Source organism: Amblyomma maculatum, chromosome 2, assembly GCF_055883805.1.
Source record: "Amblyomma maculatum isolate TAMU_Amacu chromosome 2, ASM5588380v1, whole genome shotgun sequence".
Lineage (NCBI taxonomy): Eukaryota > Metazoa > Arthropoda > Arachnida > Ixodida > Ixodidae > Amblyomma > Amblyomma maculatum.
The window spans coordinates 29,757,017-29,781,398 of NC_139345.1; the positions used below are offsets into that span (position 1 = coordinate 29,757,017).

The following is a 24,382-nucleotide window of genomic DNA, read 5'->3' on the forward strand; positions in this document are numbered from 1 at the left end:
TTTGAACTCTATTTTCAGCCATTTTTGAAAGTTTGCTGAAACACCCTCTATACATGTATATATATTTATATAGAAAAACAAACTCACCAAAACAGTGTTGGCAAAACAGGTGAAAAGGTAGCTCCAGTTTCCAACAGCGAGGTAAGTTTTGCACCCAATGATGCACATTAAAAGTTGTTGCAAAAACACAACAGCAGACACATCTGGGCCCATATCAATACTTAATGCTGTCTTGAGCCGCACTGCTATTATTGGCCACTCCTCAGATGTGGCCCCTGCAAGCCACTGAAATTAAGAATAGCAGGTATTTGCATTAATTCAAACAAATCGAACATCGCAAAAGCGTAACAGAAAGCTGTTTCTGTTTCAGTCATAGCCAAAAAGAATAAAATAAGTTTCGTGAAACAAAAGCTCAACGGTATGAAGGATATTGATCTACATTCAATGAGCGAATTCATACAAGGAACTCTTGATGAAAGTTGTACACAATAATGACCACTTGTTGCAAGGCCATGGGGTATAGCTGGCAGCAAGGGATTGAAAAATTTATTCTTGTGCATTCGTGCCAGCAAACTGCCTAAAATGCCTGCATGAAAGATGAGACCTGCATGCTTCCATCTGCTGGTATTAGTACCAGGCACCTCGATCATGAAACAGCACCATAATAAACTGTTCCTCAGAAAACGCCTCCCATAAACTTACTACTTCCTATTGTACATATGCATCTAGTGAGCATGATCACACTTATGACTACTCCTCTTAACAAGGCAGAGCAAGGTGCACACAAAAGGCAGTGAAGGGAAATACAAGTATGTAGTGTTCTAGTGAATTTGTAGCAGCAGTGTGCTGCAAGACAAGCACACGCACACTGCACTGCGTTTTTCGTGAACCATGGAGCCGAGTACATACTCCCGATCCCTTTTCAACTGGCCTCACCCCATTGATTATCTTAACGAGAAGCATAACGAAACATAAGAAGACTGGAAGCAGCGTCTGTACATCATCGTCTACTTCTGTCTCTTTTCGTGTCTTTCCTATTTTACTGCCTAGACCAAACCCAAGAAAAGTAGAGATCAAATATGATTTCCAAAATGCTTCAGCAGCTCCACTGTGAGCTAAATACAACCATCAGAGAGGCGTGAAATTTGAAGAAGTTGTAGGGGACTTTTGGTACCCTAACATAGCCTTATTACTTCAACCTTTTAAATGTATGCATGCACGCAAGTTTCCGCGACTATGCACTTCCCACGCTCTTCTCGCACAAAAATTATGCGAAGGTAAGGGTTGAGGGTAAATAAAAGACGAGATGTCCGCCATTCAACTGTGGATCAAAACAAATGACCAATAAAAAGTTTGATGGCTGTGTGGCCACAAGCAGACCTTGGATGCCAGCAGAAAGGGGCAAGATTGGCTTTGTACAAAGAGTGCAAAAACATTATTGATTTGAATTTCTGCAACCTTTCAGGGGACACATGACTAAAGCTTCCAAGCCTAGTCGGGGGCCATATAAGTGGAGATACAGCAAATAAAAAGGCATATATTTGTTCCAAATTTTAGATTTCACAATTCATTGTTGTTTTTTTCAGCCCTCAGTTCTTCACCTATGTTGCAACGAAAGGTTATAGCAAAATATGCAGTACAAATCTTGAAATAATTCTTTTTTCTTATGCATGGTCCTCGAAAATTCGGAGTGAATCACACTTCTGATGGTAATACCAACAAACCACAAATTTTGCATATTGCCGACTATGGAGCACTACTATCTTTGTAGCACCACGAAGAGCAGAGATCACAAGACCACATGGTCTCAATGCCACGTTTCTCTGACCATGAGCAAAGCAAAAGCAGGCGATGTGATAAACAAGAGAAAAATAAAAAAGAGATAGTCTTAAGGTTGATTTCCCCAGCTTTCATTCTTAATGCAGTCGCCCTAATTCATCCCAGTAGCATTTCATGACTAACGAAAGTAGAATGATTCTGCTTATTGTATGTGACTACTAAAAGATTAAAGAGTGCAATAAAGCCCTAATTTCTCTATGCCTTTAACAGGTTTTAAAATCAATTTTTTTAAAATTGCTGTTGTAAATATGTATGATAAATTTTAACCTTTCAAAGTTATGCAGTGTGCTAAAAAGAAACTAATACCTTATTGCACGCAACAGACCTCTGACAATGTGCAGACATCAAAGACTTGTTTGCTTCCTCTTTAAGAAAGTGCAGAGAATGTTGGCAAAACATTATAACACTGTGTGAAAGCGGTGCTTCAGAGGTGTTTCTCTTCTGTCACCTAGCTTTGTGTAGTTTGCTGAAATGAGATACACATTTTTCACCAATTAAACCTCTTCTTTTAATGATAGGCTGCGGTACTGCCAACACGTTGCTATGCAGCTGCTATGTAGCTGCTATGCATAACATGTTGCTACGCAGCTGTTGACCAATCACAGCTGCTCCACAAGCAAGACAAGATTTTTGTCAGGGTAGTAACCTCTGGATTAGTGCTCTAGCACTAACATTTAGCACCCCAAGGGTGACTTTATGGGGGTGTTCAATGCATTTGCTCAACAAATGTATGACTTGGCTTAAAATGAAATGCAGTTCCCAAATCAGCATAAAATGTTACATAACTGTGTCATATTTGGTGACATTTCATGCACAAATAATAAAAATAGTTTTAATTGCCGCATCTTCCCCCTTCAACGACAATCACAGTATCAAAAGTGGCTCACCATGTGAATCCAATCATTAAGCACTATGTCATGAAAAATAAGCATCCTTAACATTAGTATATATTCCGGCAATCTCACATACATGCCAAAGGTTTGTTAATCAGTATATACAGGTGTATGATGCAGCTACTTTGGTGAGAAGCAACCCACCACATTGATATAGACGTTTTGAGTGTTGCCTGCCCTTGAAAGAGCCAGAGTAAGGTGAAAATTCAGCATCGTCCGGGTTAAACAGTGTATTTGGCAACATTTGGCCCAACATAAGTGTCATGTCTTGTGCCTTGACAAATGCAGAGCATTGACCTTTAATCATGCGATTCCTTCTAATACACCCACTTTTGCAATGCTCACTAGATTTTTACTGCTTACACAGACAGCTAGGAAAAGCAAAACACAAAAATAGTGAAAAGCGTGTTGTAGTAGTCGGGTCTAACACCTCCAACAAAACGCCATCTACCAATGAAAAATGACTCAGCCATCATATTGACAGCGATGCTGAGCCTGTTCTAGGCATTGTTTCAGGACATTTCTTCAGTCAATTGAGTTTGCAATTTTCCACCTTGTTTAATTATGGGAGCACATGAACAGCCAGCAGCAATGATACTGTCTTATATTCCTATCAAGAGTCCAAGTGCACACACAAAAAGCAGATTAACATTGCCAAGACAACTAACCAGATGAAGCAGAATTACAGCTGCGACTTGCTGACAGTGTGTGTGGGACAGCAAATGCACCTATACGATTGAGATTTCTTCGCATATTGTCCGCAGAATAAGAAGCTAAGAAGTTGGTTTTTACCCTGGCTTTCAGAAAGAGAACTAAGGGTATCAGTGGCTCTTAATGTTCTACTTAATATGCTCTGTATGAAGGGAACAGATGATAGTAGAAGGAAATTATGTGGAAGTGTAGTGTTAAGACTAATGTTGCAGAACATTTGGCACACATCAGCACAAGAGTGTTGTCAACTAAGTCCTACCTACCAAATCGTCAAGTTACTTTGCAAAACAAGCACCTATCATGTAGAGTTACACACAGCTCGCAACGAACACAAAAGTAGAAATGAAGTGTCGCTTACAAGGCAGAAATATGGCATCAACAGGTCACACAGGGAGGACTGAGGAAATTGAGTAGCAATACGTTCACATTCATTTCTCCACTGCTCAGCATTGAGCAGCACCAGTCCTTCACTGCAGCTGTGAGCAGTCACTGCACCTGTTTGGGCAGTAACAACATCATAATAAAAAAAAATCTGCTGTGAAACAAAGTACATAAGAATAAGTGCACATATGCATGCAAATGCACACACTCTCTCTCACTCACATAAACACAAAAAAAACCACAACGGCTATGCAAGTTAGTCTGCAGAAGTTCATGTAGCATGAGTGTCAGGCATGCACTGTTATGTGCCTTAAACTGATTCACAGCAGCTGAAGCTATGCTCTGGCTAGGGCAAAGCTTTTGGAAAAGTTTAACTAATGGAACTAATGGCAAAAAAAAAGGATCTATGGCAACGCATATGATGTGCAGTAGCTCGCTTCCCATTGTGCTGTTTCAGTTAATGATTTTGCAATTTATGGCTGTGCATAAATTATAAAACTCGATTTATGTGCCTTTCACAGGTGGCTTGGAGCTCAAGTGCAGGCACCTAAGAGGTTCGCATGTGCCAAAGCCTTCTGGAGACAGAGAAGGTGTCTGCACTTCTCCTGGATTGTCAATGAACATAGCACGCGTTACAGTACCATGCCATAAACTTATGCCACAAGGTGCAAGACGCGACAGCCATGAGGGGTGGACATAACATTAGCACCTCGTAAACTAGGTCAAACAAACACAGTGTCAAAAAAAATATATATATTTTCTCTGTTGCGCAGTGATGCTGCATGTCAAAATTTATTTTCAGTGTGGCAGCAGACTATCTCTGTTTCTATTTTCATATCACTAGCTACAGGAGCAATGAACAAAAATTTTTGGAAGCAGCATTCATAAGCAGCGCAATGTAGGAGAGTATGTGTCAAAGATGCGTTCATCTGAACTAGTTCCCAGAGACTTTCACTGTGTGCATGTGTGGTCCCACTGTACAGACTTTTCTAGCTCCTGCTTCCATCAGCCACATCTAACGTACACAAGGCTTTTTGCCTTTAATTCAATTCCATAATTAGTAGATGGAAAAGGAGACACTGATAACCTCTACTGTTATTGCACTCCTTCCCAAATGGGACTTGCATGGCTTTTTGTAATAGCACCTGCACCAAGATCATAAGGCTCTTATTTGAAAATGTTTATTTACGTCGCTCAAGAGTAGATTTTCTTGTCCTAACAAATAATGCCATGAAAAGCAAGCACACTGAGCATCAAGAAGGCCACGCTTATGCAAAACTATTACAACCTAATGTGCACTGACATCATACAGTACACGGGCATCTTGCATTTTGCCTGGAATCAAACCCAGGTTGCACGGTCAGTAGTTTGGCACTGTAACCACTCAGCCACCACGGCATGGCAATAGTAATTTGAAAATTTTCTGTGGCCCTGTAATTTCTGATGTAAATTTGACGAGATAAATCAAAGTGGTACCCTGCACCAACCCGTTTCATTCGAAGGTTTTGAGTACTAAGCAGGAATTCCTAAACCCGATTCTGCTTCAAGCCAATTAAGCAACAGCCCATCAGAGCCACCAAGTGGCACTACAAATCGATGTCAATTCTTGATATGTTGTAGAGCCTATGCCCCAGAGGTTGCAGCCCAAAAAACAAAATGGCAGAGGTTAGCCCTACTTAAACCTGGTTATAACGAACGAAAGCACCTGCTGCAGTGTCTGTGTGCCGTCTCCGAGATATCAGTTGGAGAGGCTACTGTCTTGGAAGCTGATATACATGCCCAGGTGAGACCAAGAGGCATGAGGTGCAGCCAGTTTACGGACACACAAATGTTCTACCATGTTAGAGACAATTTCGCAAGGCTCTGAACCTCCGGATTAGTGCTTTTGGACTAAAAACACTGTTGTACAGCTTGCGTACCGTTCAAGCGCAACCCTGCAGAGAAGGAATGTGCTTCGCTGCAATGCAGCCATGGATAGCAATTTCAAAATAACGTGCTTTCAGTGCTTCGAACTGGAGGCAGTGATGCACCTAACTATCGCTCTTCTCCTGCCTGGCTGTAGTTGAGGCAGCGTATAGCGGACGCACTGGCATTGAAGCATCTCCCACCCATAGCAGTGGCAGTGCGTATCCCGAGATGCAACCATATCAGCGGCGTGTTGACTGCCGGCTATATTGGCTTGTGCCATTTCTTTTAATGGTGCGCCATGGCTACAGTGCTTGGTTACCGGCATCTCGATTATTTTAAATACAGTTATATAACCTTTTCTTCAGAAAAGTGACCATCCAAAAATTTGCCAATCTACCTGCTGGGTGTAAAACTAGGATTGGACGAGTGGCAGGTAGTACACACCCCAAGGTGATGCTCATTCTTGACAGGATGCATGGGACTCAATGCATCAAAAAATGCAATTAATTCCTATGCAAATGGGCTACCCTAGAGAAAATTCAAATTGTGTGCTGTTTGCCCAGCTTGTTCATGCTGTCGGTCGCTCCCTCAGACTAGTGGTAGGTGGCGCAAGAGCAACTTCTGATAATCTCAGCGAAGTGCGCACACAGTGAAATCTGGAAGTGCATGGCATGCAGACTTGCCACAAGCCAGTCGGGCTGTACACAAGTGTAAAGGGCAGGGTGGAGCATTGTTTCGCTTTTGATCTTTGCAGGCATTGCAATGTGTTTACAATTTATCACTTTAAATTGTGCGCACCACGATGCCATCCCATAGGAAACGACAAAATAAAGTGTGGTGACAGAATGAAGTGAATGGCATGCACGGCACATTCTTGCAATAAAGCTTTTTGCCTGTGCAAGGCTTGATGTTGTGATTAATTCCAAAACCCAGTTAATTTGAACATCCCTCACAGCCTCTATAACTTTGCATTAACAAGGTTTTACTGCACTGTGAAAAAAAAAAAGCATTTGCCTATGATATCTTGTTTTACTTTTATGAATAGATAGTTAACAATCGAAGGCATTTTTTTCCACATTACATTCCATTCATATTGAAAAACTTCAATAGTCGCACAACCCTACTACCCGCCACTGCACACGGTCATGCAGCGTTTAACAACTGGCTGGTCAAAATTTATCAGATATTAAAGGGATATTGAAAACAAACTGAAGTTGGCCTGTATCGTTAGGGTACCCATTCTGATCACAACTGGAAATGGAGTTTTTATAAGCTAGAAAAAAGTTCAATAATTTAACTCAAATGTCAACATCAGTGGCCAATTTCACAAGCAAAATGCACGCGTCAACAATAGTTCGGCACTAATGCACCATTATTTCAAAATGGTAGCAACCCGTCCTTTTTGGTAAAGATGCCACAAGTTTGAATCAACTACCAGAGAGAGCTTTAAATCCAATTTCCTTGGAAATAAATTCACCTTCTGCTGCTGGACAGGCAGAGAATCAAATGTTTACCCAGAACAATAAGTGGATGGAGTTGTCCTTTCTATGCCTTGAAGTGAGAGTGCGGCTGTAGACTGCACACAGCACCTGCCTAGAAATGTTGAGCCAGACTGACATACTGCCACTTGAGATGGTAATTCAAAATGAGCATACAACCTTTTACCGTATTTTCCAAAGTAATGAATGAAAATTCTACTTAACTGTGTGAAAGCATTCTCTAAAGTTTAACATCTGAGAAAGTACTCGTAGAAACTGCACAAGCATCTCTCAAAATACACATGAAAGCACACATGAAGCATGAAAAATAAATATGCTGCCTCACCAAAGGCTTCACATTCAGGTTTCTGCTTCTCAAAAAAGCATTTTATTGCTGTGCAGCTCAGGCCAACGCCACACATCAGGCTAACCTCTTGGGTGGTCCAGCTGTCATCTACCAAGAGAAAGTGTGAATTTCAGAAGAAACACTCACTTTTGCTCTATGCTTGAAAACACTTGAATGACTTAATAACCTCACTCACAAAGCAAATTCCTTTAGGTTGTTATGCTAGTGAAATAGAGAAGCAGCTGTGACGGCCTCTTGCATTCTCGACGACAACTGCCATAGAGTGTTTGACACCTTCATGACTTATCATGCACAGGCTGTTTCATGCTCAGAGGAAAACCGAAAATACATTGCCGCTGCACATTGAGGATCACTACCGCCAAAGGCCAGCAAGAATGGGTGGCACCAGGCGCATGTGTGAAAAGAGCAACCTGGCATGCTTGTTCCACATGCACCTTTGCCACCAATTTTCCCCTGCTGTTGACAGCAGCATTTCAAGAGTGAAACATAACAGTTAAAGGTGCCTGGCGGGTTACATGCACTTACATCGTACAGCACGCAAGTGCCTTCAACATTTCACCTCCACTCGCATGCCGGAGTTTCATCTGCGTGGCAGTGTATACTGCTTCCAAAGCCAATTTTTACAAATGTCAACCCATGATGAAAAAAGCAAACATAAAGTGCTTGCAAAAACTTATGGCTAAGACAAAAAATAAACTTTAATAATACCAGCTCTGAGCCAGTTGGTGCTGATAAATAGTGATCAACAGTGCTTAGACACATGGAAAACAATATTGAACCCATTTCAGTGCCTGTGTCGTCGTGTCTGTATTGTCGTCCACATGTCTAAGCTCTGTCGATCATTATAAAATAACTTTGCGTGCCTCAGCAACCCCAAAACATATTTACCTAAATCTATGTAGGCTTGCAAGAAATGCAGCACCTTCTCTTTCCTTGCACCATTGAGTTCTGAACAAGCCTTGTCAAGCATTTGAACCAGCATTTGAGCCATGGGAACAATATAGCGCTTGGACATCTTTGATGCAATGGTCTGAAATGCAACAAGCATGTATTGCCCAAAAAATGTCACAATACATAGTCACACACACAAGCTAAAGCTCCATGTGTTCAGCCTAGATAAGCGGTGAGAGCAACCAAACTTATCTTGCCTGTTCAATTCTGCCAATTTGATCAGTACTAAGAAACAGCTTGTCAGCACGCTTGCAGCCATTTCTAGATGTGTAACTGACTCTCTCCTGTGTATGGCTGAAAAACTACACTGCAGTTTCAGGTTTAGTCTTGTATCTACTGCTAGGAAGCTCTCCTTTCTTAACCTCTCATGAAAGCTCTCAGCTTAATTCAATTGCGCTAAGCAAGATTGCCTTGTTTCATGCAGTATTCGAAAATGGCCATTATATTTCAACATTACAGCGACAATTGCTGGAATCTTTAACAAAAAGGATAATGATAAGTGTAGACACAGCAGCTGTTCAGTAGCTCTGTGATGTCAATGTCCAGGACAGGCTACATTGCTTGGCTCATGGCAAGCTCGAGCACAATTTTCATGTGAAAGAGAAGCATCCAAACTGGTAACTATGCTATGAAATGTGCAAAGTTGAACATAAATGTAGCTTTATTTAATTGTCTGTGCAGTATGTGTGTGTGCTTTGAAATGCATTCATGGACTTCTTCGGAAGATTTTAAACCAAGGGTTTTACAAATTTTTCGTACCAAATCTATTTTGTAGTTTGTTACTACTCCCAATTTTGGCTTCATAAGTTAACATTTTCTTTTAAACATTTTTGGGATACCACAAATTTTCTAACCAAAAGGTTACTTTTATATGCCCCAATTATTCTGCTTTCTTCCTGAAATCCTCACACAAGACAGTTTCTTCAAAGGTCTGGCACCCTACAATAAACCAAAATGTGTTAATTTATGGCTAAATAAATTTTTGAGTACACCACTGTGAGCCTGCCCTCTTTCCTCTGCAAACGAGAGAGTTAACAATGCCAATGTTTCCTGTATAAGTTTTTACACCATTCTAAACATTTAAAATACATAACCAAAACACCACTGCAGAATTTATTCAATTCTTATTGCGTTCAAATAAATTTTACATGGCAGACATTTTTTTAAGTGCAATGCAGGTGTAAAGCTCAAGGAAGCACAAATGCACTTACATCTTGTCACAGGCTAAAAAATAGCGACTTGTTCTTACCATGAAGACACGAACAGGAAAGAAGTCTTCTGCATGTGGATCACTGGCGCCAGCCAACTCAATGTAGTGTACAATATGAACTAGCAGCCAATCGCAATCCACAATGTTGCTGCACTTCACCAGTTCTTCAATCAAATGCACATAATTGTTATGATGCTTTGATGTCATGGTGTCAAGAAGGTTTTCAAATACTTCCAAAAGAAAGCTTCCAAGCATGCTTTGTTCAACTTCAGGAGACTTTTGATATTGGCAAACAACTCGAAGGTGCACTAGAAGCTGTAAAGAATGTGGCAGGTGTCATCAGGCGTGTGAAGGTCAGCAATGAATTCAAGACTTGTAAAGTGAGCTTCCACAGTTAATTACATTACATTATTACATTATATTGGGTTGGGTGTAACAGTACATAAGCAATAAGGCTACCATGCATCAAGCACAAGGCTAAATCAAGTATATTACAAATTAAAACTTATTAAACAAGCTTATTATATAAGCTCTTCTTACACCAACTTGGGTTACTTCAAATGAGATACTTCATATACCAAAAGCTAAGTATGAGACCCTCCTAAACAGTCGTGAAGAAGATTTCACAAACATTTGGAAATGCTGCCCTGAAATGGAGGCTTCGGAGACTAAGTCTGGGGGAACTGTGGAAACTTTCCTAGCTAATCCAATGTCTGCTTCACAGAAACATCTGAAATCACATATCAGCTGTATTTAAAAAGCAGTAGCAACAAACAACGATCAGAATTGTAATATTTTGAAAACTGCTCCCCCTCCATCCTCTCCACCCTCCGCAAAAAAAAAAAGTGTCATACAGTTAGCTTTTCGTGGCATTTATTGGTATTAGTAGCTTTTATCTGCACCTACTCACAAAAAGATATGTAGTGCCTAAAATGGCTCTGGCTTCAAGTTTCCTGTAAATCCTTGAGCACCATAGAGTACTCCTTAAAACGACTGAAATAATCAACTCAGTGCCTGTGGCACAAAATGGCTTTATTGCTGTCTCCAAATCCATGCCCATACTGCTATCAACTGCAGCATACTTTACAAGCAACATCTTTAGTTTCCCTTTACGAGCTTCCTTTTTCTTGAATGCTTTTTTTGACTGCGTCACAAGAAAACCAATCAAACCCTGCCCTGTAGGCACGCACATTTAGGAAATTACCCTAAAGCTCTGCTTGTAAGGACTCTGCTTATGTCCAGGGTTAGCTATGACTAGACTCACCTGTGCAACTGTAGTGGTACATCCATCAGTAACAGCTAAGTCAACAAGGCCTTCAATGACTTCCAAGGGAGACTCCATGCATAAGCTGGCAAAATCACTACATACTTGCTCAGCGCTCTTGTTATTTTTCATGAAAGGAAAAATGCCATAGCTTTAGTTAGCAATTCTGACAAAACTACACAAAAAACGCAGTTTTCTTTTCAATGAAAAAAGCACGTGAACAAATGTAAAACTTATGCCATACCAGACATGGTGGTTAATATATGTGTTTGTGTGTACATAAAAAGGAACCCACATGCAATCAACAACCAGAAATAACAGAAGAGTTATTCAGAGATAATGAATGTTGTATGACAGTATTTACCAAATGTATCACCTCAGAGTAAGACACAGTAAATGCTCATGCAAGTCGTCAGACATTCATAAATTCGGATATTCGCGGATTCACTCCAGTTAATTCAGATGGGCGATCACGTCTAGGTACTGTGCATGTAGCCAGAAATCACTGAAATAGACTTCCCTGAAGATGAACTGCATGGAAGAGCGGTGCCCGGGCATTTGACACGCACTTTGTGTGTGCTGTGGCAAGCACGACGACGACTGAAGTTTTCAAAATATAGCTCAGCCACATAGCTTCAATTTCATTTTCCTTAACTTCACGCACTATCTTGTGGCTGCACGTAGGCCAGTCGCATCGTTTCAGACGCCGCTTGCAGCGTCACTGTTCATTGGACTGACGTCACTCTGTTCAAAAACCTATGTATATGTTTCTCACATGCACCCACATACTGCTGCCAGTACGCTAGAACCGCTGAAACTGTACACTGAACACATGCAGTTACACCACATTACGCGCTTCACTGCGTGAAATGTGCAGTAAAGCATTTTCGAAACATGATGGGGCTGTTTTGTAAGCAGGCACTTCTACTGCATTGTGCTGCGAAAGGGGTAGCCACGGGTAGCGGAGGCCTTTACAATTTTGGAGCACTTCTTCAATGTTCCCAAAATTGTGTTCAAACAAGGAAAAATCGCCATTCTCACTTGGGTTTTGTTTCAAATGGAGACAACCATCACACGAGTGTTTAATAGATGAAATTACTGAAGTGCAAATAGTTTTCGGTAGTTTTTTTAGGCCTATTCGATAATTCGAACTTTCGGTTGATTAAAGCTTTTTCTTGTCCCTTAAAGGCCAAATTAATGAGAGTCTACTGTACAGCTCTATAATAACTGCCTCTTACATACTTTTACTGCTCACAGCAATAAATCCAAGCTGAAACTTTATAATCCATAGTAGCATCACAATTTGAACACTTCACTATTTTTTTTTATTTTTGTTTTGTTATAGCAGCAGCTCTTGAATCTCTCTCCTCCAATTACTTCCACTAAACATCCATGTTACCAATGGTTACCCATTGTAGTGAAAAGAGCATCACCTCTGAATTGTGTCCGAAGTCAGCATCGCAAATAAGGTTCAGTTTTTCAGTAAGTCGGCTTTCAAAGTCAATTAACTTCAGGCCACTGAAGCTGTCTGAATGCAAAATGTAAAACAGCATTGCTTCTTGCAACTTTGGAGGTGCTGCGCTGCAGGTCTTGTGAACAAGCTGCAAAAAGTATACATAAAAGAGTAAACTTGTGACCAAATAACACAGAACTGATGCCTGCCTTTGCATGGAGCTCTTAGTTCTTTAGCACAACAGTTGCTGCACTTATTTTATGGCCAGGATGCATGCAAACATGCAATGTACGCAAATGCACAACTCAAACTAAAGTAATGCTACAATCTAAACCTTTCAATGCTCTTTGCAGAACAGAGACAGGAAAAGAATTAATTTTTTAATGAAATAGCATTATAAGTCTCATTATGAAAAAAGCCAGTGGCTTTTAAGCCTGAGAGACGGTCATAAAAATCTCGATGATTACAATAAGAATGAATGTTATCATCAAGCGTATAACACACAGCACGCTGAGTATCCACAACACATCAGTGGATGCATGCAGACCCATCTGCAACTGAGAACCACCACTTTAGACAATATTATATTATCGTTTTGTATATACCAGCCGCTGGCTAACCTCCATGTAGTATACCAGTTTTCCTGCCATTGTTATCGAAATTGTGATTCGATTATTCTTCGTACCTCCATTTTTATGCTTTAAAACCAAGGTTTTTGCAAATACTGCTTCTGCATTCATGCACCTAAGCAGCCTTAAGTGTTTCTGCCCAGTTTGAGATCAAATTTTGTATTGTGCAGTCCAAATTATCAATGCATTTACATAGTATTAGCTGCCAGAAGCACGCAGTGTACACAGCAAGAAGACTTACTAAAAGAAAAGAAGTAAATCTTAGTGAAACAATTTTAAATTTTAGAGGTCATACTGCTAGTACGGAACGTTATGCAGTGATGCCCAGTCACTGCATGCAACAGAGTACCTATGTATGAATAAAGTTTGTTTGTTAACCAAATTTCTCAGAGTTAGTCACACCCTGTCTTTAATTTCTCAACAATTTAAATAGTTTCTCATATTTTTATGATGAAAGAAATACTGATGGTAAGCTGCTAGAGGTTTAGAATTTTTATTTCACAATTTCAAGGTTTGGGTATATATAAGATTCATAGCCTCCCAAGTTCTGTAGCCGTAATGCATCATGCAATATTTTGTTAGAGCCTCATTCAAGAGAAGTACAAATCTAGCACATCAAGATGAAGATTCAACAAAAAGATCACACAGAATTAACAAGTTTCACGAAAATTTCATGCAGTACCTTCTTCACACAGTCATTTTCAGCTTCACACAGGGCAACTTTGCACAGACGAGGAAATAGCTCTGGGTGACTCAACAGGCTTAAATGGCTGGTCAGTTTATCCCAGCTCCTGGGGGGAAAATTATAATGCAAATATAAACTTCAAAGGCACAATACTCTTAAAATAATATTTGAATACTAATTCTGCTACATACACGTTTCTCAATTTTGGAGCTCTTTAGATCACAACAGTGAAAGCCCTAGAGTCCAAAGGCATGGTTTAATTAGTGTTTAAATTGACTTGTTCTGCAAACTACAACCAAATTACAAATTCATTTTAGCCTTCCATGAACTTTATGTTCTTTTGAAGTTCAGCATAATATAACTGTCACGATATTCGAGATTAACCAACATGATGGAAGCTATTAGCAATATTCATTTCTAGCTTAAATACATTTTTGAATGCTTTTCAAGTGCACTTACCATTGATGTCTGTGATGGGTTTCATGTCTCAAAATCCAGACAACGAATTCTAGTATTGGGAGAGAATATACCAATATTAAGAGGTCTGTATAAGAACATTTTAAAATTATTCAACTGCAACTGTCATAGTATACTCCAGGAGCGGCCAAATTGCGGCTCCTGACAGGCCCATGTGTGGCTCGCGACACTCTGCCATCTATACCCCATTCCCTACTCTACATAACTGCCTCTAAAGACAGCTTCCTTTCTGAATTTTATGTCTGGATCCACTATGAGGTACTTTTCTCAAGAATAAAAGGAGTGAAGTCAAAACAGCTGAAGAAAAAGAAAACAAAATCCAAGCTGCCCTTTTACTGCAGCTCATAGCAAAAATATTATTTTCTTATGGTTCTTTGCATGCGATTGTCTGGCCACTTTTAGCAAGTACTCTTGTATTTCAAATAGTAAGCATTTTTGATCATGTGTAAGCAGTAATATATGGCTGGGAGGTATACACATGCAAAACATTGACACAAGTTAACCCAAAAACAGTACTCTCCAGCTACAAAAAAAAAAAAAAAAAAAAAAAAAAAAAGAGAAAGAAAGAAAGAAAGAGAGAAAGAAAGAGAAAGAAAGAAAGAAAGAAAGAAAGAAAGAAAGAAAGAAAGAAAGAAAGAAAGAAAGAAAGAAAGAAAGAAAGAAAGAAAGAAAGAAAGAAAGAAAGAAAGAAAGAAAGAAAGGAGCAAGTAAATGGAATGTTAAATAATCCACTCACGGAAAGACCAATGCACTGGCTGAAAAAGTAGAAAGCAGGATGTATGTATAAAGAAAAGAACTATAGCTCGGCCTGAGCTTTGATCCTACGGCTAACTGACAAAAGCAACAATCTGTGCCTACCAACGCCCAATAACGAGGAAACTGAAACACAAGTACAAAACAAAATTTCAGTCAAGTTTAAGACTCACTTAACAGACACAAAAGCTACTAAATTTAAATAAAATATTGTCATTAGCAGCAAATGAACAGAGACTTTACACATGCATTACACGCATTACTTTCATTTTCCACCATCCTGCAATATGCATGGCATTACTGCAGCATTTTACATCTATAATATGTTCAAGGATCCAGCAGTATCCAAATATGCAGTAGAGAAATTGGCTGTTTTCTGCCTCTGCAAATAAGTATTGCAGCATTTACTTTAGCTCCACAAAAAATGTCATTCCCACAAGACTCAAGAATGCCCTATAAACCTACAGAAACTTCCATATTTGGCAAATTAATTCTGAGCTCCAGTCAACTAATATGTCAGACGAGGGCTTAAATACAACTTATTTAACAATGCATATCATAAAGAGCATCTCAGTTCTCTATTCTTCCCTGCTTGATAATTTTTTGCATAACATATCAATGCAGTATCACTAAAGGCTCCATTCTCCAGAAAGTCTGGTGTTGCTGGCACTGAGAACGAAAAACAATGAGCATGACTTTGCAGGTAGCAGTTGGCAGGTGACATGGCTAGGCACTGATTGTTCGGTAGGTTGAGTGAGGTCACCAGACCATGACATAGTTCAGTTGGCAGGAGCGACTAATTATTCTTGTTTATGATGCGTAAGGTCAATCCTGTATATCGATCCACACACAGTTCTCGCCTACGACCGCTAAATAATTTATAACTGAATTTCCTTTTCTCATCATTTTCAGTTTTGATGGCCGTGAGATGGCTGTGATGTCACAATCATGTCTTGATGTGCGTCATGAAAAAAAAAAAAAAAAGCGATATAATTGCTCATTCTTCGCTTGCAGTGATTCCTGTTGAGGCAGGCTGGCTTCATCATAGTAGTGAATTTAAATGACAAAGTAATGATTATATCGCTGTATTTTCATCACTCGCGTGACCTAGGCTTGACTGTGACATCACAGCCATCGCTCGGCTGTTGAAACCGAAATCGAAACAGATGAGAAAAGAAATTCGATTATAAATTATTCAGCAGTCGTAGGTGAATGTGACGTGATTCGTGTACAGTAATGTCCTAAGCTTCATTACAAATGATAAAATATGAACTCAAAAATTAGGTGTCCATAGTCCTTTAACATTATATGTACGGCTGGCAGTCTTTAGCATAATGTAGTAGCTTACAACTGTATGCTAATGAATATGAGCAAGGTAATACAGGCAAAAATAAGGTTTTGGTTCAGTTTGGCTTGATTCGGGTTATAGCATTTAACATCCCAACGCAACTCAGGCTATGAGGGATACCGTAGTGGAAAGCTCTGGATACTTTGAGCACCTGGAAATCCTTAACATGCACTGACGTCACACACTACACAGATGCCTTGCTTTTCGCCTCTATCAAAAAGCAGCCACTGCAGCTAGAACTGAACCCCAGTCCTTGGGTTCAGCAGTCAAGCACGATAACTACTAGCGACCGTGGTGGGGTCAAAAATTAAAGGATTAGTGATTAAGAGTAAAGTGAATGCACACAAATGAGAATCTGCATGGGAAGTCACAGAGAAGAACCATTAATGCAGTCATGTCATACTTTTAAAAAAAGAGCACAAGTACCCCCCATTTATTTGTTCATGTTTTATAGTGATGCCACCCTGCTATTGAATACACTAGGCTTGAGAGAACTTCTTGTTGGGCTAGTTGGTGTCTATTCATTATAAGTTAAAGGCCCCAAAACAACACGCACACACACAAAAAAAGAACAACGGGACAGAGCACCTCCCGGACAGAGGCGCTCTGTCCCGTTCTTCTTTTCTTGTGTGTGTGCGTGTTGTTTTGCCGCCTTTAACACTAGGCTTGGTAGCTTAATAAATCGAAGTCACACTAACAGCAGCCCCTGCTATCCATAAACTACTCCAAATAGCAGTTTCTCTCTTGTGATCAATGAGCTGTATAACAAAAAAGCTAAAGAAATTCAACCATCCATACGCCAATCATCAATAGTGAGAAAATGACATGATAGCTTACCTGAACTAAGTGAGGCGTTTTGTTGCCTGAGAAAGGTTTCAATATCACTGATGAGTGCCTCTTCATTGTGTTCAGGAGGCATATTAACTTCTTCAATGACCCATCTCTCAATCAGAGCTGTCAGGCAAGCTAAAAGAGGGCTCTGAGTTTCAAGCTCTTGGTTTATGCTTTTAACGCAGTTCAGTAAACACTGCAACCGTTCAACCAAATGCCACAAATCTTCTGGAATGCCCTTCTTCAACATGAATTCGTTCTTACTTCCACGAACTAAGTTTGCTACACAGAATCCATGGGTACTGCAAAGAGCATGCTTGGCCTTCTGCTCTTGGATAAGTCCTTCTCCACAGCAAAACGCAAGTGCTTTTGTCACTTCCTTGAAGAGCAAGCTATGAGCACGACTCAGCAGATGGCAAATGTCAGGCCATGAAAGACTGTTTGCAACATGACAGCAGCACAATGACACTACATAAAAATCTTGCGGCGCTGTTTTCCCCAGGTCGTCATAATTAGCTACCCAAAGATCGGGATCGAAAAGGCTAAACTCTGTTGGTTCAAAGATGCTTTGCGTAAAATCGAGAACTACATTCATTAGTGACAATGACCAATCTGCAAATTCAGAGTCAGAAAGGCTGCTGTTCTCAGAGAGGCATACGAGGCTCTGAACATAACAATCGAGAAGGCATTCCGCTGTTGGCGAAGCTCCATCTGATGAAGGCAATACTTGTATTTCAGAGAAAGCAGAGAGTGTTTCATCATGGCTCGTGTCGAATCCTGTCAAAAAGCAAAAATTCTAAAGTCAAACAAACAATGCCAAGCAAGTAGATGTAAACAAATGCACAAAACCGAACGAGCAAAAATGTTTGCTGTAAGCATCTGTACGCAAGTAAGAAGATTAGGTTAATAAAGACTGTTTCCATGATTACAATTAAGACAGGCATTTTAAGGAAACAAGGTTACAGGATTAAAAAAAAAAAGGAAAACGAAATGCTGTGTCCAAATCTGGGCCTGCATTTTTAACTTTCAATTCAAAAGGGACTGATTTCCTGAAGTGTGCACCAAGTAGCTAGAGCGACTAAGGTCACTTGCAACCTTGAAGGTGCCCTATTATAGAAAGAAGTGCTGGGTCATTTAATGCTACGAAGTTGTAGTCGGGGATTACGATAACACCCAACTTGCATGAAAGTAAATGATGCCCAAAGAGCTGCTTCTTCTGGCTAATAACAATAAATTATCTTAATTGAGTGCAATTTTCATGGGAAAAATTTTTTTAAATCCTCTCTTTTCCACAAGCTAAGGAAATGACAGCACCGGTTGTGCTCAATGCTCTATGGGAATGCCTACTCTTAAAATCAAGTTCCATGACCCCACATGGCACATCCTTGAGGTTGTCCATTTTCCAGCTCACACGACCCTATGACCCAGGCCAGCCTGAATAAACATGCAGTCTTCAGTTGCAACATACAACAGCGACAACATTTGCCGCACGGAAATTCCCATCTACAAACACCTCTGTAAGAGTGGTTTTGCACAAGAGAACCGTTATTCAGCTTACTAACATAAGGAAAAATGACAAGTACACCCAAACTTCTTGTCGCATCTGAACCAACACAATTACTTCTGCTAATCCAAACAATCAGTGCATACTGCCATGATTGATCAATGACTGAAGGCATCATAGGCTAAATATGGGCTCAAATTTGCCACCTGTCATGTTTTTCAAAATTACCAGCTTGAAGACAAACATTGAAACAAGAGAAATAAATTAATGCAAGGTCATATGTGCACAACATGCAGCATAGGCTAAGGTCATTGATTTTTATTTTTCTAGACCAACACGAATAAGAAAGCTGGCATTGTTCAACATAAAATAAAATAGTAAACCTACATCAAGAACACTGGCCAGCTATTCTAAAGAGCAATTAAATCTCAGAAATGGCATATCAGTACACCACAATAATGTGACAAGAAATGCAGATAAACCTTGTAGCATTGAAACCTAAAAAAATGTTAACCATGGTCAGCTGATTAAATTAATGAAAGAATGAAATCAGATAAACTGACATTTATCAAGTGCCGCAAAAAAATCTATGTAATTATAAAAAAAAAAAAAGCGAGAAAATTCTAAGGTTGTCCCCCTCCATTGGCAAGTCCTCCATAAGCACTAGTCAACAGGCTTCCAAGGGTTATATGTGTGAGCTCCTGAAAGGCCACTTTGAGAGAGAGTATAGAATCACTGTGCTAGGCTGCTAAGCTTTTAAAAAATAAAAAAGGTCATGTATTTTTTGGGCAGACCTTGTATGCACCTAACAATGAATAATATCAAGGACTTCATAGAGGTCTACCTCACTAATTCCTCAATACTACTTTTTTTCTATTCTTGCATAAAAAGTGTCACATCTTCCTTAATTATGCAGGTGACCACATTACAGAAAGTTTGTAGACCTAGGTTGCTGAATTTTTTTGTACAGCTCCATAAAAACACCAAAGTTATCCCACATTTGTATACTGTTTCCAGAAGCATCTAATCTGAAGCTGTAAACTTGAAACATATAGCTTGGTTTTGTCCTTGGAATAGGGGGCACATACCCATAGGTATGTACCCTACCCCCATGTGTATTACATGAATGCCACACACATGCAAGATTGCAACTTAACTTTGCTAAAACAGTTCAAGCTCCACTTCGGAGTCCCAGCACTTATCAATAGTAACTGACTTGCCCAACTGAGCATACTAACGGAGAGCATGAGCAAAGTTGGCTTCTAAAGCAAATGACTAAGTCTGTACTGAAGATTTTACACATTTCAGATAGAAGTACACTAATATTTAATATAAACCATAGACATTTTCGAACCTATTCAGATGTCTACTATCCATCCAGCAGGTGTTATATATGAAGTCAAAAGTAATTTTATACAGCTATGATTTCCCTGATCAGTGGCATCTACAAGAACACAGTCTAACTTCGTCTGTTCTTATAGACACACTGTAAAACCTGAATGTTTACAATATGGTTGGTTAATTTCTCAAAGTTGTTAAAATGGTGATACAAACACAATATTGCGTACCTTTTATGGGTTCAACACAGGATGACCAAATTAATGCAGATGTTGCACAGCTCCAAATGTAGGGCGTGGTTTTGGAGATGTCGCTTATTGCTTCAAGCACTGTAAGCCGAATTCCAGAAGGCAATGCTTTCAGGGCCTGAAATTGTCCCAAGAATGCAAAATTGGTAAAACAAGAAAAAAGCAACACAGGCATTAAAAGCACAGCAATGCACACAAGGTACAGTTGTCAGAAAGGGTCACAGTCCTCCTGTGACCCTGTAACATACACAAAAAGAAAACAAACTCGGCCCAATTTAGCCTGTAGCAACCGTAATGTGTTTGCTTTCACATTATCGAGAAGAGGAGAGCTGAAAATATCTCAGAGGAACCCTCACATATCTCTGACATCTGCTCATCTGCACCAAAAATATAGTTATTGAAAGACAACTTGAAAATTCTTCCATCAGTGCCATAATCTCCACGTATAAGGATTGTGTTAGGTCCCGATTTGAATATGCGGCAGCAGCCTGAGATCCACATTTTGAAAAGGACATCACTTAACTGAGGTGCGGACAGTGAAAAGCATTTCATTTTATGTATAGTAAATATAGAAAGACAGATTCTCCAAGTGCATTACTTCTAAAGTAATTTACAGCCTTTAGGAGTAAGAAGAAAAGTTAGCCATCCAGTACTGCTTCATGGTTACACCTCAGGTGATCTGAAGGCAGATCTGCTAGATTGTGTGAAAATGGTGAGCAAATCACAGCATGTACTACAAGAGGATTAATTAGCCCTATTTTTCACATGATATGTTTCAGTTCAGATTTTCCCCAATATTCTCACAAAGCGGAACCACCTTCATTCAGGTTACGTTAATCGAGTGTTTTGTGAAGGAGCTCAAGGATTTATTTATGACTTCTAGTATTGTTGTAACGATTACTACTGAATCTAATGTACCGTACATGACTTTGTAGCTGCTGTAACTGAAGGTTTTATGGTTTTTATATTTTAGTTGTATGCCGCTCCTGCTTGCAACAAAGTGATGGCTTGCAGTATATGTGCAAATAAATAATAAACAAGTAAACAAACTGAAATCATGGCCGCATGTAATGAAAGTTGCAGAAGACATTATCAGACCATTAAGCTAAACTTTAAAAGCGTTCATTAAATGAGAGACTAGGAAAAAATATTGGTACTATAAAACAGAACTGGCACTCACGTGAATTGCTGATGCAAAGTTACAATAGATAACATGTCACTTTTGTGATGTCAGCTTAAACATGCAGTACCCATGCCATTCATATACTCAAGCTAAATAAATGGCTTTTAGTTCATTAAATACTGTCCTAAATAGAACTACCACTGTTTCCATAATGGTATTAAGGATGACATGACCAGTCATACTGAAAATGCACAAAACAGAAATGAACTTGTTGCAAGTTCTTTATCAATAAATTGTCTAAATCCAAAAGCAAATATGGACTCTTACACATATAAAAGAACATATACAGTCGTGCCTCGTTAATACGACCCCTGTTAATATGGACGACTCGAATTATGGACAGCTTTTCTGGGGACTAAACCTTTACCATTCACTGACGTCTCGTTAATATGAAAACTCACTGTTTGGACAATGGACAAGAAAATGAACAAATACCAATCGTTACACTGCTTCAAAGATAATTTCTCTTTTAGATTTTGCTGACACGTAGTGCCAATGACTGATTGATTGCCCTTTTCGCTTGTGGTTTCATATTTTAAGTTGCGCAATCGACGCACGTTATGATTTTTTGTGTTGCATTAATTCACGTGAACAAAACTCTGACTGCAGCTTGCGCCTTGTAGAAAGTTGGATTCAGCAACTTTCAGCTGACTAAATGCCGATACGTAGCAGGGGTTCATGGGAGATGAAAAGTAGAAGTCAAGTAATTTATTCATGAAATGCCATCAAGAACAATATGCAAATGCAGCACAATATTTTCAATTGCATCGCATTTGAAGCATAACGGTGACTCGGATTATGTGCTTGTAGCTCCTAATGCTAACTTCGCTGGCCGACATTATGCTCTAAAGCAGACCTTATCCTTAGATTTTTTTTTTTTTTTCAGAAAAAAAACTTTGATTCGTTATTACAGACATCTCGCTTTATGGACAGTTTCGTGTGGAAACCAAAGTGTCCATATTAACGAGGCACAACTGTACACGAAACATAATACTACTTTCAGTGCCCCTTTAAGAACTCAAACCAAAAGGTTAGAATGAGTTTGCAAACGGCATGACTGGTCAGTCCAGCAAAGCTGTTGGTAGCTGAGTGCAAGGTGCAGAAAACAGTTTGCATAATAAGTTTCAGGAACCCTTGCAAGAAATACTGACATACTGTCACAGTTTTCATTTTCCACTGTAAGGCCACCATCAAAGTTAAAAAGACAGAAATGTAAAAAAGAAAAAGAACATTCAGCATAGAAGAATTTGCCATCATACAATTACCTGCAGAAAGTGTTTTCTCCAACCACACGACAACACGAGCTCCATAAAAAATCGCCACCCAATGCGTGGAAAGTCATCAAGCACGGACTCAAAGTACTCCAGCTCAGTGTCTGCTACAATGTCGGAAGACCTAGAGACAAAAATTTTTTTTTCTGTTACAACACTGAAACATCAATAAATCATTTCATGAGACTTGAAAAGCTATGTAAGGAGTCACTACTTATCAAAAACATGGTTTACATGCAAAACCACCTAATGTTGTACTATTTGCACTACTATGCCAATTCCACAACATGAAAAGCACAGAATTTAATGCATTTTCCAGCGTTAGTGGCAAAACCAATATTGCTGCCACATTTGAAATCCCTTCTGGACTATTCTTAACAGCTCTTTGTTCAATCTTTTACCTCAACTCTGTAAAATAATTTCGCTCAATTTAGCTCAATTAGACAGTAGCAGTGTTTTCATTAACGTTAAAATTTGTTTGCATTCATTTTCGAGCATACAGATTAATCATTTAAATGTTATGACCCACAACAAAAATTCTATTTACACACCATACTAGATGGGTAAATGTAACAGTTGTAAGCAATGCCATATGAATACTAGTAGAGCATATAGCACAGAGTCCTTGGAACTACTTGGCCCAAACTACTTGTTTCACTAACCATAAATATAAAATTAGATCTCTCCATTCCGAACCTGACAAGGATCACTTGCATCTGTGCACAAGGAGATTGCAGTTGCTCTCGATGCACTAGCATTTAAAATATACTGGGAGATTGTTTTAACCATTTACAGATTATTTTAAAATCTGTGACAGACACATTGGTTGTACAGCAAGGTGGCCATTGTGTACATGATAAAGATTAATAATTATATGACTAATTAAGTAGAATTTGCTCATCAACTTTTTATTTCTGATTTTATAGAGCAAGAGCATGATTATATTGCAAAGCTGAAGGCGAAATCTCTGTTTAAACTTCTTAATTGGCAATTTGGTTTAAAATATTGAACACCAAAAATGTATGCATGAAAGCTCATTGAATGGCCGTTCTCGAAAGCACGTTCATAAAATGTCACCCACATTTCTTATGCATAAAACAGAAGAGACATTCATATAGTTGATGTTGTATAAGAAATTAATGTAATGTCATTCTTATTTCTTGTGCATAAAATACAGCAAACTTGAGTACTTATGCTGTATGGAAGTTAACATTATTATGGCGGCAATACTATGTGAGTAATGCCATTTATAAACATTCAATATGGGAAAGCCTGCTTTCAAATGTGCATCTTTGGTGTTTGATATCTCTAACTAAGTTGCCAATTAAAAAAATCTGTCAAAAATTGCTGATTAAGATGTTCATGGCCTTCAATTTTGCAGCATACTATTGCTCCTTAAGATTGTTTAGTTAATTTCAGTTAATTAATTTTATATCATTAAGTTCTAAAATGGACATAATGTGCACCTTGTAAATCCACCTACATAACACCTGCATAAAACAAACTGATGTACTTATCAACGGTTTGATAACAAAAATCTGTAAACAGCTTTAACCTGGTACATAAATCCATCAAGAAATAAAATGTTGCATGCAAATGTCAACTTAGCCCACAAGAACAAATGCACAGAACAGAAAAAAACTCAGCAGCGTGCAGAAAA

The 24,382-nt window shown here is 39.2% G+C and overlaps 1 protein-coding gene across 5 annotated transcripts in view; it reads right to left on the bottom strand.

The window, feature by feature from the left end:
* Positions 1 to 24,382, bottom strand: part of LOC146198257 (uncharacterized) — a 32,969-nt gene that overhangs the window by 4,043 nt on the left and 4,544 nt on the right. For 2 of the 5 annotated variants that reach the window (XM_084593659.1, XM_084593662.1), the window contains exons 3-14: positions 22,717 to 22,846; positions 20,251 to 20,386; positions 17,185 to 17,955; positions 14,229 to 14,277; positions 13,767 to 13,875; positions 12,436 to 12,603; positions 11,003 to 11,119; positions 9,778 to 10,053; positions 8,466 to 8,607; positions 7,557 to 7,664; positions 3,802 to 3,938; positions 88 to 285 (exon numbers count right to left, since the gene is read on the bottom strand). In XM_084593659.1, coding sequence (XP_084449785.1) covers positions 88 to 285; positions 3,802 to 3,938; positions 7,557 to 7,664; positions 8,466 to 8,607; positions 9,778 to 10,053; positions 11,003 to 11,119; positions 12,436 to 12,603; positions 13,767 to 13,875; positions 14,229 to 14,277; positions 17,185 to 17,955; positions 20,251 to 20,386; positions 22,717 to 22,846 — 2,341 coding nt within the window. Of the gene's footprint in view, positions 1 to 87; positions 286 to 3,801; positions 3,939 to 7,556; positions 7,665 to 8,465; positions 8,608 to 9,777; positions 10,054 to 11,002; positions 11,120 to 12,435; positions 12,604 to 13,766; positions 13,876 to 14,228; positions 14,278 to 17,184; positions 17,956 to 20,250; positions 20,387 to 22,716; positions 22,847 to 23,273; positions 23,509 to 24,382 lie in introns of those variants that run through there. The other 3 variants (XM_084593663.1, XM_084593660.1, XM_084593661.1) reach the window with 3 other exon arrangements.